The following is a 15,492-nucleotide window of genomic DNA, read 5'->3' as shown; positions in this document are numbered from 1 at the left end:
CTTATATTGGACCATTATGGGGCTTATTTCTTGTCTTCTCCCACACCGAAACAGACCGTAGGAGCTAGAGAAATTAGGTTTCAAAGTCCTGCTATTGCCGATAATGCAAACATCTGGACCGTCGGGGACTGCTACCTCAGAGTCGGATTCTTCAACGAGTTGGGCAACATCTGCAGTGAAGCCACTCTGTTATTGCGAGCGTCCGACTTGTGTGTTAACCTCATACACCGAAAAAAAAAATTGGTAAAAGGTTTCGAAAATGCGAGAATTACAAGGTATAAGTCTAAAACTCTCATTAACTGTAAATTTATATGATGGGGATGCTGCAGATTTTCATTATTTTGAAAATTAGGGTACTAGTTGTGCCCATTGTTAAAGTGGACAGTGTTCATGACTTTTGGATTTGGAAAATTATTTCGCATTTATGGGTTTGCTTGATTTTGGAACAATGTAGAGCAATTCTTTCATGAGTTTTTGTCTAAAGGAAACAAAAATTCAAATACGCACACAAGGTGTATGATGAAATGCCTCAATCAATCTGCCGAATAATGGGAGGCTTGATGGAGATTCTTGGGAAATACTAAGTTGTTAATGCACTGTTCCTCAGTGTTTTGTTAATGTAGGTATGAGTTTTTGCATGAAATTGTGATCGTTAATGCATAAGAATAGAGATGATTGAAAATGTAGTTTCTTAGTAGTTGTAGTTGTTTAAAATGTAGTTTATTAAAATGGTCATAACATTTTAAGTGTAGTTTTATTCTAATTTATAGGTACATTTGGTGTGGTGGTTTGTTTTTAGGGTTGAGGGAATGTTGTTCCTATTTTATTTACTGTTTTTTTTTTTTTTTTTTTTTTTTTTTTTTTTTTTGTGTGTGGTTTTGTAGATAAATTGGGCACATGGTTTTTGGGAATGGATTGATCCTAAAATGTGTCAATATGGAGAGAGGGTAGTAGGTTGTTTGCGAGAATGGCATGTAAGTTTGATTCAAGAAGCCAACCGTTGTCGTACAATGGTTGAAACCGAAGTTTCAAAGTTGAAGGAGAAGATGTAGAGTGAAGCAGCTGAACAATGTCGTATAATGGTTGAAACTGAAGTTACAAAGGGGGTGGCGAAGATGGAGATTGAAAATACCGCCCTTCGTAAAGAACTGGAGATTGGGCATATCAATTATCAAGCAATGAAGAATAATTATAGGACAATAATTCAATGTACATGGATATTGATCGAGGCGCACCTTTTTATGGCAGGATCAACTTCAAAAGGTGTGTTTGAAGATGGACGTGGTCGTATGTTGTTGCCTTAAAGACAATGGCCTTTTGTTTTGTAATGTAGACGTTTTTGATGTAATGTAGGCCATGTTATGTTGTAATGTAGGCCCCATTTTTATGTTGTAATGTAGGCCATTTTTTGTATGTGTATAGGGTTGATCTTTTGGACACAAGTTTGTAACCTAAACACGAAGGGATGTATGTGATTTGGTAATTGATTATTTTTTGTATGTGTCCTAGAATTGTTGATCTTTTGGTTATTTTTAGCTTAAAATTTTGGATAGCTTGAAGGGTAATCCAACCTAATATGAGATATGAGTTATAGTTTGGTAAATTTGCACCTAAATTCTTAATGGAAATAGATAGATAGATTGGACTTGAAAAGCTTTAAAAAATGGGCTTCACTTGTTACTATTTTACACATCACTTACCAAATGACAACGTTTATTAGCTATGGTTTGTTATCAACTTATCATACTTTCCCATTCTCAGGACACAAGCCAGGTTTAGTCTCATGCCCAGTGGACATTGCCATGACATTTTTATCATATATAAGGGAGAAGATTCGAAAGCAAAACACATAATTACATTGCACATTTCATTGTGCAAAAATCCCTGCAGTTTTTACCATGCAACCCTAGCTCCAAACACATAATTACATTGCACATTTCATTGTCCAAAAAACCCTGCAGTTTTTACCATGCAACCCTACCTCCAAACACATAATTACATTGCACATTTCATTGTCCAAAAAACCCTGCAGTTTTTACCATGCTACCTACATATTTCATTGTCCAAAATAAAACATTACACCAAAAAAAGAAAAATAAATAGAGTTAATTAATGCTTCCACTCTGGCCTTTTCTTCTTCATCTTTGAGTCCATGATCTGTATCCCTTTCTCAATTGAATGCACCATTCTTTTACCGTTCCCTTTCTCCTTGGCAACCGTTAACGATTTCACAGCTGGGGTTGCTGGGCTTTTACCATACACTTTCCCTCCGCATCCATCTGTTGTTCTTTCAGTAAGGTCAATCCAAACTGGTGGTTTGGGATATATTGGAACTTTCAGTTTGCCTGACATCCTCCTCGGTGGTGGAGGTGGTCTAGGTGCAGGTGCAGGAGGTTGCCTTTTCCAGCTTGGCAGTGTTAATTCCGTAATATTTCCCTGCCATCAGTTTAGTGTCAGTTGGAATGATAAATACTCAAAAGACTATTACATGTGAAGTTATAAAAAAACAAAAATAAAGTAAAGTTCTTTCGGTAAATACCACATCTCTTTGCACAGATGTAGAAGGTGGTGCAGTGGGTTGCTGTGTCAATTCCATTGCATTTCCCTGCCATAGGTTTAGTGCCATTTAGAATGTTAAATACTCAAATGTACAGCTACAAGTTAATTTATAAAAACACTGAAACAAAGTAAAGTAGCAAATAAATACCACATCTCTTTGCACAAATGAAGAAGGTAGTGCAGTGGGTTGCTGTGTATTCCTACTACAACCAAGTGTTGAAACACCTGTACTTACAATTTTCCTTGCACTTGTCTAATAAATACAAACAAATAGGATTAATCAATATCATGCAAGCATGCAATATATTACTCAAAAGTGTGACTTTCTGCTTACTCTTTTGTTATGTGGTTGCGCACCTTCCCTTCTTATGTTCTTCGCTGGATTTGTGCCCCCCCTTGATACTACTGCTGCATCCTTCACTCTGTGTCTGAACCCCACTATGATGAAGAAAAGAAAAATGCCAAAGGTAAGCAATCCAAACCATGTAAGCATCAACAACAATAGTAATATGATTGGGTAGTAAACTCACACTGGCTGGGGGTGGAGTAGGCAACTCAACCTCTGCCACGGGTTGCCTATAATTTGATGCCAACTGCTTCTTCCTTGGACAAGTTATGCTATTGTGGCCCAACATTTTGCAATAACCACATTTACCCCCTAATCCAAACTTCCTCATCCTCTGAGGATTCTTGGGATCTCTTGACTCATCAGGAGCTCTTGTCCTAGCCTTTCGAGGTCTGCCTGGGGTCACTCGTAATCTAGGCAGTTCCAAAACACCGTGGTGGGTCCGAATCCACTGTTCCTCACTAGGAACTGGATATATAATGGGAGCATACGCCTTCTTGTACATCTCAATGCTATAGCAGTGATCTACATAATCCTCCGGTTTGTGTCCATGGAAGGTAATTGCAGAATGTGCATGAGCACATGGGATCCAAATCATCTCCCACTTCTTGCACCCATATGTCCTCTTCCTCAAATCCACGACATATGTTCTACGTCCCTACTCTACTTCAAAGAGGTCATCACCAGCATAATGGGAAAGACAGTTTGTTGCCTCTTCCCCAATTGCCTCAAGCTTGTTAACAATTCTAGGGCACAACTTTCCCTTCAAAGTTTTAATGCCGTCTCTTTTTACTTGATACCTTCTTTGAAGTTGCTTCCTAATCATCTCCAACATTGTCAAAATCAACTTGTCACGAGCCTTGAGGATATATGAGTTGAAACACTCAGACATGTTGACAAGAAGGTCGCACTTTGGATAGTCACTGAACCATGATCTTGACCATCCACTGGGGTCAATCTTGTCTAGATACTCGAAGGCCGCAAGATTCAACTTCTTAATCTCTTCCATGTGATGTCTGAACTCAATATCAGTGTAAGACGATGCTGCAGCCCACAATAATTCCTTCAATGCCACCCCCCTAAACCCTTTATCCCGAAAATTGGCATATAAATGCCTTACACATATCCGGTGGTCTGCCGTAGGTATAACAGCATCAAAGCTTGGAATAAGACCCTGCATCATTCCAATGTAAAATTATGTAAAATTATTTATAATTCTAAAAAAAAAAAAAAAGTTATGTAAGGAATAAAGCAAACCTTCTGCCGATTAGAAATGGAAGCAGGCCTAACGTGCCTCGCATGGGACCCAAGGTCTGAAACTAGGCACTCCATGAACCAAGTCCAGCTCTCTTTTATCTCAGCTTCCACAACTGCAATTGCAATAGGGTACATGTTGTTGTTGGCATTTCTGCCAACTGCAGCTAGTAGTGTTCCCTTGTAGGGACCTTTTAGAAAGCACCCATCCAGGCCGATAACAGGCCTACAACCCTCCAGGAATCCTTGCTTCATGGCTGGAAGGGACATATAAAGTCTTTGGAGCATAGGTTCTGAGTCAGGGGTAGGTCTCTCAACCTTCATCATAGCACAGCTGCCCTTGTTTGTTTGCCTCAACGTTTCACAGTAATCCCACAACCTGTCGTACTGTTCACCCAGATTACCAAAAATCTGCTTTCCTGCCCTTCTTCGACCCCTATATATTTGGCTCCTGGTCACTTCTACGTTCCATTTTCTCTTCACTTCATCTTGTATCACCTCAAGTGGCATGTCTGGTTGAATCTTAAACTTGTCAAACAACTTATCTGATATCCACCTAGAATTTACAATTGAGCTCTTGTATACACGAGTACAATACTGTTTAGGTCTTAAGGACCTTACTTCAAAAGACTGCTCATCACTCATCTGTCTACAATAGACTCTGTAGTCACAAGAGGGATCTCTACAAACTGCAACACATCTGGCTCTTTCATTTTTTACAAACTGTATGTCTTTGCCCCTTTGTGCATTGTACTGCTTAACAACTTCTCTGAACAGCTGTAAACTAGAAAATTTCATCTTCAGCTTTAGGCTTGGATTGACAAGGTCCATCGCATGGAACTCCGAACCAAGATTAGATGAAATCCCACCAGAATCATCATCACTAATAGGTGGTGACAACAGGATGTCACTTCTACCCATTTCAGAATCATTGTCAACCACCTCAACATCTTCAAATGACTGCATGCCGTGGTCAGATATAGATGGCCCACGTCTACCCTGCTATGTAGATGGCCCACTCCTACCCTCAACTCTAGCACCCTCAAACTCATCCCCATCCCCACTCCCATCCCCATCCCCATCCCCATCCCCATCCCCATCCTCATTCCCATTCCCATCCCCATTCTCCCCATTACCCTCCACACACTTATAAGTTGAGGGGCCAGCCCTATTCACATCATAATTAACTTCAAAAACATCTTCATCATCTCTAATTTTATCATCCCACCATGGATCATTAAGAGCAACCCTACCACGAACACCTTCCTCTTCATCATCTTTCCCCATCTCCATCCCCATCATCTTGGAAAGAAACAATATACAGCTCAACAACATTGTTCTCCACATGTACCGATGACATATATTGCACATCATAATCCGAGGACACTAGATGCAAACCCACAACTAGATCTTTATTGGGGTCACTAAAATAAACTAAGTCACCCGAATTGTACCCATATTGTTCCACAATAGACTCAAGCATAGAAAAAGTAAAACTATCCGGAACACTTTTAGGATGAATAACCATTTCACCCCCCATAATAGATGACTCCATATGCTCTGTCGAACCTACCCCCATAATTTATCTCAAACACCAATTTCATCCTACACATGCAAAAATATCACATTATCAATTGGACTAGGGGACCACTAGTACACAATTTTAATTTTACATTACATTTATAACATAATTCATCCAGGGAAAAATAAGCTATGAACCCACTGCCCTCAATATGCCACCAGGGAATTAATATGTTATGCACCAAGAGAGACCATGGGACCACTATATTATGCAACCTGTTAGTATTTTATTGGCTACATTCTAGATAAAACAAAAACACTTTATGTAATGGTTGCAATTTAAGAGGATGGTCGGTTTTAGATTCAGAATCTTCATGTATTTAGACAATGATCAAATCAAAGACAATAACTGATCACAAGCTGTTTAAAGATGTCCATGAAGTGTCCTTGCAAAATCCAAGACAAAAACAACCGGTTCTTGTGTAACCGTCTGGACAGGCCTTTGAAGACGTCTGGACACCCCCAGTGTCTCACAGATAAACATTGAAGACGTCCGGACGTCAGAACAACACCGTCCGGACGCTAGGTCAATCAATATTCAACAAGGACTCTGTTTTCAGAAGTCGACATTGTTTGGGAAGTCTCTGCAAGCCGTTCGGACGATGTGGCAACACTTTCGAACGATGTCCAGTAGTTCAGAATATTCCAGAGTTCCGTTCGAACGCAAAAAGGATTTTAGAGAAGACTGTCCAGACGCTTGGTCAAGTCGTCCGGACGTGAACCTGATAAAGATAGAATTATGCTGTTTTTGAAAGGATATCGCAAAAAATCGTCCGGACGTTGCTAACTTCCGTCCGGACGCTCACCAGCCAGAGTCCGAATCTTAGCAGTTTTTTAGGTCTCTTGAAGCCTATAAATAGGGGGCTCTAGGCTAGTGTTTTGTACAGAATTCGGTGGTGAATTCCATAGTGCTTTGAGAGGGTGTTTATGGAGAATCGAAGATCCGCTAGCTCTCAAGCCGGTGCCAGTGTGTGCTCAAGTGTTCGTGTGAAGCCTGGGGTCGGCCCTAGGGTAAAGGAATCCATCAAAAACTCCTTCAGGTGGAAAATTTGGTTGGGAAGCGTTCGTGTTGGGTTACATGACAGAGTTAAAGGTATGACTACTACATAGGGTTATATGAGTACAAGTGTCTTGTAACTAGCTTTGTTTTATTGAATTCATGTGTGCTAAGAGAGGGTGTTTAAGCAGAAACTGTTAGATGTGCTAGCTCTCTTAGAGTTTTTATTATGTGATTTGATCAACCTATTGAAGTCTAACTTTGAGAAGAGCTCTAAGTTAAAGGAATCCATTGAAGAACTCTTCAAACAGGAGGTCTGGTTGAGAGGCGTTCACGTATAGGTCTGTGTCAGAGTTAAAAGGTACAACTACTACATTAGGGGTATGTGAGTACGACTGCTTTGTAACTAGCTTTTTCTTCTGAATAATGGATTGCCTGGGTTTGGCTGCCCTGAAGTGGTTTTTTTCTTTAGTACAAAGAGTTTCCACTTCGTCACCAAAATATATGTGTTCTTTACTTTCCGCATTTTATATTTTGGTTTATTGGTTGATCACACGCACACATAAAGGAGTCTATATTTTTCAATATCTGTATTACATCCATGATCATTTTGTTAAAAGGAGAACTATAATTTACATTGCTGCATGTAATTTTTATATCTTAAACTGAGTTCACCAAATGATAACATAAGCCTCATGCGTATTATTACTCACTAAGTCGTGGACTTACGCTTGTATCTTTTTCAACTATGAAACATGTGTTGTTCATAGTTGAACCACCTTTAGATATTGGATTTGAGATTGTAACGCCCCGCTTTTACAAAAAGCGTAAGTGAAAATTTTTCGAATTTCCACAAGACATTACTAACTTATCAGAGGTAATTATTGGCAACGGAATAAATGTAATATAAATTGGGAATAGGTTGACACCTCAGAGCTACTACTGAAATACCTCAAAATATATAATAAGCTAGTCAGCATAATTATACAAACAGTAATACCAGTCATGCCTCACAGGGCTAGATAATTATACAAGCCAAATATCTACATATAACTGGAGAATTATAAGTACTATCTTAAGTTAGGCTAATGAACTACAACAGGGTAGTCCCAAAAGGTAGGCTATCCAGCCTTACAAAAACTGAACTAGGAACCATCTATGTGTCGGGATAGTCCTGATAATCCTCTTCTTCTTCATAGCCTGAACCATTACAAATACCATACAAAGAGAAGAAAACAACATAAACACTAAAGTGAGTCCGCTGTTTCCAATAATAATATGAGTGCTGATTTATTTAATTAATGCAACACAATGCAATGGCCATATAATCACATGTATATACAAAATATAATCTATGATCGCGAATCATAGACATAAAGTGAACATAAACGTAATCATAAGGCAATGACAGTTTTAAGTTTAGAGTTTTAGGTATTTCCCTTTTTCCACTACTCTATTGGCCTTGGCACGGTTAGCGTGTTATTTGAAACCTTGGTTTCCTCACTTAACTTTTAATTATAATCTTTGGGAACCTTGGCTCCTGGAAACCTTGGTTACCCTGGTGACCTTGGTACACCAGTTTTTGTATTTATTATTCTTTTCAGGTACCTCCTCATTCACTAAGAACCTTGGAACTCATGTGAAGCCTCACATACCCACCGTGGATCTTGATCCAACAGCTTGTTATTAGACAGGTTATTAAAAATAATAAAATATGCAAAATCACATGCGCAAACAAGTAAATAAAACAGTAAACATAATATTATAGGAAAAGTCAACCAGCTTCGTCCTCAGTAAGTATAGAGATACTTACTAGTTTCTGCTCCAAAAGTCTTTCTCTATAACTGCATAATTCCAATCATATAGTAATACTAAATTAGTGAAAAGATGCTACAATATGTTTACTATATTTATCCTTAAAGTATCATTTTAACCGTTGTCCTAATACTTCCGTTTTTGGTTCTCTTAATCAAGATATTGAATGCCATCTTAGGTTATTGAATAATGAAACTAAGACATCCTCTTTTACTAGCCATTAACTCCAACTAGTATGTTGATATATAACTCCCATTCATACCCATATGTAGCCAAAATAATACTTTCTACACACAAACACATTAGCCATATACCCATATACACTTACTTACTAATTTTATACTTTAATATTCTCATTCATGCAGGGAATTCCAGCATACAACACACACACACATTCACTTCACACATTCCTTTTCATTAATCAAAACTCCTATATTTCAGCAACTCATTCCCACACAAAAGTATTAAAGCAAAGCTACTATCTTGCTTGTTTAAAGCTTCATGAGTGTAATTCTTTTAAGAGGAGAAACTACCCATGATCCTAGGGAACACATACTGAATTTTAGAGAGTAGAAAGGAAGATTTACTTACCAAAATTTGCACTCAACAGGTTGGATAGAAGGAAGGGGTCTAACTCCAAAACAAAGTGCTTGAAATGAGTTGGAAGTTGCTGGTTTTTGAGCTAGAATCAGAGAGAGGTTTCAGATGTTGATTTCTGGTGTTTTGTTGAGAAACAAGAGGAGATTTAAGGCTTCATTTCTGGCTATAAGTGCTGGCTTTCACAGTGAAGGGAAGAGTAGCTTACGTGAGTGGTATGGGGAGAGCTTAGGCTGGTTTTTGATGTCCCATGCATGCTATATATAATAACTTCGAATGGCTGAGATCAATCCAGCACAAATTCTTCCAATGGTCGGATCTTTGACAGCAAGAGAGAGAAATATCCATGCAAGATCATCTAATATCCAAGATTAGATTTTCTTCCATATCTAGTGTCATGATTAAATTGTACCACCATATCTAGTTCATATTCAACCAAACTAAGCTAACTTAGGCTAACTAAATAAGTTTCAATCATTTGGAGCCGTCCATAAGCAATGGGTTCAAAATCAAAGGTAGGAAATCACTTCTCTGTTGTTTACCCGTAAGCTGCGTCGCACTGGATAAAATCGCTCGATCGAAACTTAGTCGATCGATCGACATCAACCTATAATCGCTCGATCGACCAGAAAGTCGCTCGATCGATTTCAACTTTACTGATCTATTTCTTTACATGCATAAATACATAATTTTTATTAGACTATATAGCAATTCTTAAGCCTTGTACTCATGCACATATCTTAATAACTTAAGTAGGGTGTCTTTCCCGGGTATTACATCCCACCCCTCTTACAAAAATTTCATCCTCGAAATTTGCAATCATAAAAGACATAATAAAAATCTAATAACAGTCAAGAAATAATAATTTATTTCTTGTTACCTAGTCATCTTCATTGTCAGTGAAGATATCCATGGGTGGCGCCGCAGGGATCTCCTCTGCCTGATCAAAAGGAGCTTCTGCCTCCTGCGGATTTTCATCTTCATGGGCAAAATTTTCCATCGGAATATCCCAACCCATCTCATGATGTATCTGAGCCATCCTATCAAGTATTACTTCATTAAGAGCCTGATTATTAAAGTAAGTCTGCTGCAACAACATGAATTCTCCTACGGGGTCGAACATACCCAAAGGAATAGGTCCTAAAGCAAACAATTCTGGGGCCGTTGGCTGCTCCAAAGGAATATCAGCAGGTGCCGGTAGGTCCTCTGGAACATTAAGAGGTACTAACGGAAAACCAGGTGGCATAGGATTCCCTTCTGGATCCATGCCTGAAAGTCAAGACAAATATATAACACAAATGTATGACATTTAAAAACATAGCAAGTATTTTAATCAAATACCGCAAAGAGTTTTCAAACCTCAAAACAAATGTGGATATTTGTTCCTCATTTCATGTTCAAGTTCCCATGATGCTTCCTCTACGTCGTGGTTTCGCCATAGAACCTTAACTAAGGGAATAGTTTTGGTCCTTAGTCGTTGCTCTTTGCGATCAAGAATTTGAATTGGCAGTTCTTCGTACTTGAGATTGTCTTGCACTTGAAGAGGCTCGAAGTCTATGATGTGGCGCGGATCATGACCATGTCTTCTCAGAGTTGAAACATGAAAGACGTTATGGATTCCAGATAAAGCTGGCGGTAACTCAACTTTGTATGCCACGGGGCCAATCAATTCTTTAACTTCGAAAGGTTCTACAAATCTTGGGCTCAGCTTTCCCTTCTTGCCAAACCTCATTACTCCTTTCATTGGCGAGACCTTTAGATAGACGAGGTCACCCACGTCGAACTCCAATTGACGGCGGTGCTTGTCTGCATAGTTCTTTTGCCGGCTTTGGGTTGTCAGCATCCTTCTTCGAATAACAGAGATCTTGTCCTTCATGTCTTGTATCATTTCCGGCCCGATGAGATATTTTTCACCCACTTCATCCCAATATAGCGGGGATCTACATTTCCGTCCATACAGAGCTTCATACGGTGCCATTCCAATAGTTGCTTGAAAGCTATTGTTGTAGGCAAATTCGACTAAGGTAGATATTTGATCCACTTACCTTTAAAATCCAACACGCACAATCTCAACATGTCTTCCAAAATCTGAATAGTTCTCTCTGATTGTCCATCGGTCTGAGGATGATAAGCAATGCTAATGTTTAGCTTAGTGCCCAATGCGTCTTGCAAGCATTTCCAGAACCTAGAAGTAAATCGGGAATCTCTGTCAGATACAATAGAGACAGGCACTCCATGTAATCTGACAATGTCTCTAACATACATTTCAGCTAACTTAGGTACCGGATCGGTGATATGAAATGGAATGAAATGAGCGCTTTTGGTAAGCCTATCGATCACAACCCAAATGGAATCTTGGCCACCGGGTGCCTTTGGTAAGCCTACTACAAAATCCATGGCAATCTGATCCCATTTCCATTCCAGAATATTTAAAGGTTGAAGAGACCCTGCAGGTCTTTGATGTTCAACTTTCACTTGTTGGCATACATGACATTGGAACACGTATTCAGCAATATCTCGCTTCATGCCCTGCCACCAGAATTTCTTCTTCAAATCTTGATACATCTTGGTACTCCCCGGATGAATCGTATATCGCGTTTTGTGGGCTTCATCTAAGATGTCTCTTCTCAGTTTCACATCATTAGGTATAACAACCCTAGTGTCACCCATTCTCAACAAACCGTCATCCGTGAAATAAAATCCAGAAGCGCTGTTGTGATTAGCCTTCCTCACCAATCCTTGTACTTCAAGATCATTCCTCTGGGCCACTTTGATTCTATCAAAAGTTAGAGGATAAATGACCAAAGTTGCCAAGACTGCTTGCTCCTCCGCAACGTTCAATTGAATCACTTCTAGACGTTGAGCCAGTTGATCTGGGGTGGTGATAGAACTTAAGATTCTACCGCACGACTTCCTGCTTAACGCATCTGCTACAACGTTTGCTTTCCCCGGATGGTACATAATATGGCAATCATAATCCTTGACTAACTCAAGCCACCTTCGCTGCCTTATATTCAATTCTTTTTGCGTGAAAATATACCTGAGACTCTAGTGGTGGGTGTAGATCTCCACTGTCTCTTGAAGTAGGTAATGTCTCCAAATCTTCAATGCATAAACGATGGCTGCAAGTTCCAAATCATGCACAAGATAATTTCTCTCGTGGTCCTTCAGTTGTCTTGACGCGTAGGCGATCACCTTACCTTGCTGCATGAGCACGCAACCTAGGCCTTGAAGAGATGCATCGCTAAAGATAACGAATTTCTCTGACTCCTTGGGAAGGGTCAAGACAGGTGCAAATGCTAACCTTTGCTTCAGTTCTTAAAAGCATTCCTCACATTCATCGCTCCAGATGAAATGAGCATTCTTCTTTGTCAACGCAGTTAAAGGCCTTGAAAGTTTAGAAAAACCTTCAACAAATCTTCGGTAGTATCCCGCAAACCCTAGAAAACTCCGTATCTCATTTACATTTGATGGTCGCTCCCAATTGGTCACTGCTTCAATCTTTCTTGGGTCAACTGCTACTCCATCTTCCGAAATTACGTGACCTAAGAATGAGACTTCCTTCAGCCAAAACTCGCACTTCTTAAGCTTAGCAAAAAGCTTCTTCTCTCTCAAGATGCTCAGCACTGTCCTCAAGTGCTCTTCGTGATCTTTGCTAGTGGCAGAATAAACTAAGATGTCATCTATGAACACCACCACAAACTGGTCAAGGTACTTGTGAAACACTCGATTCATTAAGTCCATGAATACAAAAGGTGCATTAGTCACTCCAAAGGGCATGACTAAGAACTCGTAATGTCCATAACGCGTACGTATTGCCGTCTTTGGAATGTCTGCTTCCTTTACCTTAAGCTGGTGATACCCCGATCGAAGGTCGATCTTGGAGTATACCGTAGCTTCCTTCAATTGGTCAAAGAGATCGTCAATCCTTGGTAACGGATACTTGTTCTTGATTGTCACTCGGTTGAGTTCGCGATAATCAATACACATATGCAGGGATCCATCCTTCTTCCTTACAAACAGAACGGGTGCTCCCCATGGTGAGACGCTAGGGCGAATGAAACCCTGGTCTACCAAGTCTTCGAGTTGCTTCTTCAGCTCCTTCAATTCTGATGGCGCCATACGATATGGTGCTTTATGAATGGGTTGAGTTCCTGGCATCAGATCGATAGAGAACTCGATTTCTCGATCAGGTGGCAACCCAGTTGAGATCTCAGCGAAAACGTCTGGATATTCGCGCACTACAGGTATATCTTCCAGCTTACGTTCTCCTTCCGACTCAGCCCTGACATAGGCTAAAAATGCTTGTGCACCACAGCTAATGTTCCGACTTGCTTGAATTGCAGAAAGAAGAGGTGGAGTGGCTCGTACTCGAGATCCACAAAATTTGAATTCCTCTTCGCCTGGAGAGCGAAAGACGACTTCTTTCTTCCTACAGTCAATATTGGCATAGTGCTTTGACAACCAGTCCATTCCTAGAATTACATCAAAACCTAACATTTGAAATACTGCTAGCTTTGCCGGTAGGATTCTATCTCCTATGACGATAGGGCAGTTTTTAATGGATTTCCTACAAATAACAATATTCCCAGTAGGTGTGGATACAGTTATGTTTTGGTTCAAGGGTTGAGGAGTCATGCTACACAATTTAACGTATGTAGATGATATGAAGGAATGCTTTGCACCTGAATCAAAAAGAGTACTCGCTACTTTACCAAATAGAGGAATGGTACCTGTTACCACATCCGCATCCTCTTCGTCACCTTCGACTCCTTCTTCTCCTCCGGGCATAAAAGAATACACCCGCGCTTGAGTTCCGCTTCCTTGAAGTTTCGCTCCTCCCGCAGTATTCATAGGACAGTCCTTCAGAAAATGCCCAGGCTTACCACATCTAAAACATGTGGATGCTCCTTGCTTACAATCCCCTATGTGCGTCCTTGCGCATTTGCTATTGACGGCCTTCTGATTCGAAAAATTCTTTCCCAGGGTAGGCTTGGAGCCACTTCCAACAGCCTGCCTCTTGACGGGGCGCATCATCGGTTGTTTCGAATGTTTCTTCAATTCATACGCAGTTGCTGATTCTCGTATTCCTCTTTCAGCTTAGGACGCCACTTCTACCAATCTGGCGTATTCCTTTATTTCCAGACAAATCACCTTTTCTCTGATGCGAGGGTTGAGGCCATTCTTGAATCGTTCTGCTTTCATTTCTTCGTCAAGGATAAGATTGGCTGCAAACCGAGCTAGCTCCATGAATCTGGCAGAGTATTGCTCTACAGTCATGTCACCTTATTCTGGAATTCTATAGCTCGTAGTTGCCTCTGAGATCGAGGGAAAAACCGTCGATTGCACTCCTCCTTAAACATCTCCCAAGTAATTACTGTTCCTCCCCCAAGCAGCACCTTCCTTGCAGTCCACCATCTCTTAGCTTCGCCCGTCAACTGCAGTACAATGTACTGAACCTTCTGCTCGTCTGTGCAACCGAGGGTGGCATACAGTACATCTATATCTGTGAGCCAAGCCTCTGCAACATTCGGCCCTTCCGTTCCTTCAAAAGTTCGAAAGTGATAGCTAGCAAAATCGTGTAATGAACAACCCACGGGTTCGGCTCGTTCATTGGGTCGCGGAATTCATGATATCACTTCGGCTAATTGCCTAGTGGTGTCAGCAATAAGTTGTACTAAAGCTGGGTGTATGCCATCATTGAATGGTGGCGGTGGAGGTGGGGCTGGCAGATCCTCCTCACCATTTTCTTCAGGACGGGGGACACGATTAGAGTCATAGAGGGGACGGCGTCTAGGAGGCATGATTCTGTGTTTTAAAGGAACAGTTATTCCACATTTGTTGGATACTAACATTCCTTTAAGCGACTATACAATGTTTAAAACCAAACAATAAACTAACAACCTAACTATTTAACAATTAGCCACTGACAAAGATTTCATAAACAAATCATGTTATGAATAATTGCAGCACTCAAAGTTACTCAAACAAACAATGATCGTAAACCACAAAATTCTAAGTGCACATATACGTCTATCTATTGAAGCGAGTTATTTTATTCTTATCTAACTCATGAAATTCAAATTAATATCTAGCATATATATATATATATATACAAGCAAAAATACTTTTATGTCCCTATAGCTCTGTGCGCCTAGATCTTATGCTAAGGTCAAACCTAAGGTCCTCAGAGCAAACCGCTCTGATACCAAAATGTAACGCCCCGCTTTTACAAAAAGCGTAAGTGAAAATTTTTCGAATTTCCACAAGACATTACTAACTTATCAGAGGTAATTATTGGCAACGGAATAAATGTAATATAAATTGGGAATAGGTTGACACC

The 15,492-nt window shown here is 40.1% G+C and overlaps 2 protein-coding genes across 2 annotated transcripts; both read right to left on the bottom strand.

Annotated features, from left to right (window-relative positions):
* Nucleotides 1–3,563: 3,563 nt before the first annotated feature.
* On the bottom strand, nt 3,564–5,125 carry LOC133856711 (uncharacterized). The gene is made up of 2 exons (XM_062291766.1): nt 4,163–5,125; nt 3,564–4,079 (listed from the first exon to the last, which is right to left on the bottom strand). Exons 1-2 carry the CDS (start codon nt 5,123–5,125, stop codon nt 3,564–3,566), a joined length of 1,479 nt encoding a protein of 492 aa, XP_062147750.1.
* Nucleotides 5,126–13,197: 8,072 nt separating this feature from the next.
* On the bottom strand, nt 13,198–14,429 carry LOC133856710 (uncharacterized). Its single transcript, XM_062291765.1, has 3 exons — nt 14,304–14,429; nt 13,327–14,204; nt 13,198–13,258 (listed from the first exon to the last, which is right to left on the bottom strand). The coding sequence occupies exons 1-3, from the start codon at nt 14,427–14,429 to the stop codon at nt 13,198–13,200; spliced, it is 1,065 nt and encodes a 354-aa protein (XP_062147749.1).
* Nucleotides 14,430–15,492: the final 1,063 nt, after the last annotated feature.

This window comes from Alnus glutinosa, chromosome 14 (assembly GCF_958979055.1).
Source record: "Alnus glutinosa chromosome 14, dhAlnGlut1.1, whole genome shotgun sequence".
In the NCBI taxonomy this organism is placed as follows: Eukaryota; Viridiplantae; Streptophyta; class Magnoliopsida; order Fagales; family Betulaceae; genus Alnus; species Alnus glutinosa.
This window is presented reverse-complemented; position numbering and strand designations above follow the sequence as displayed.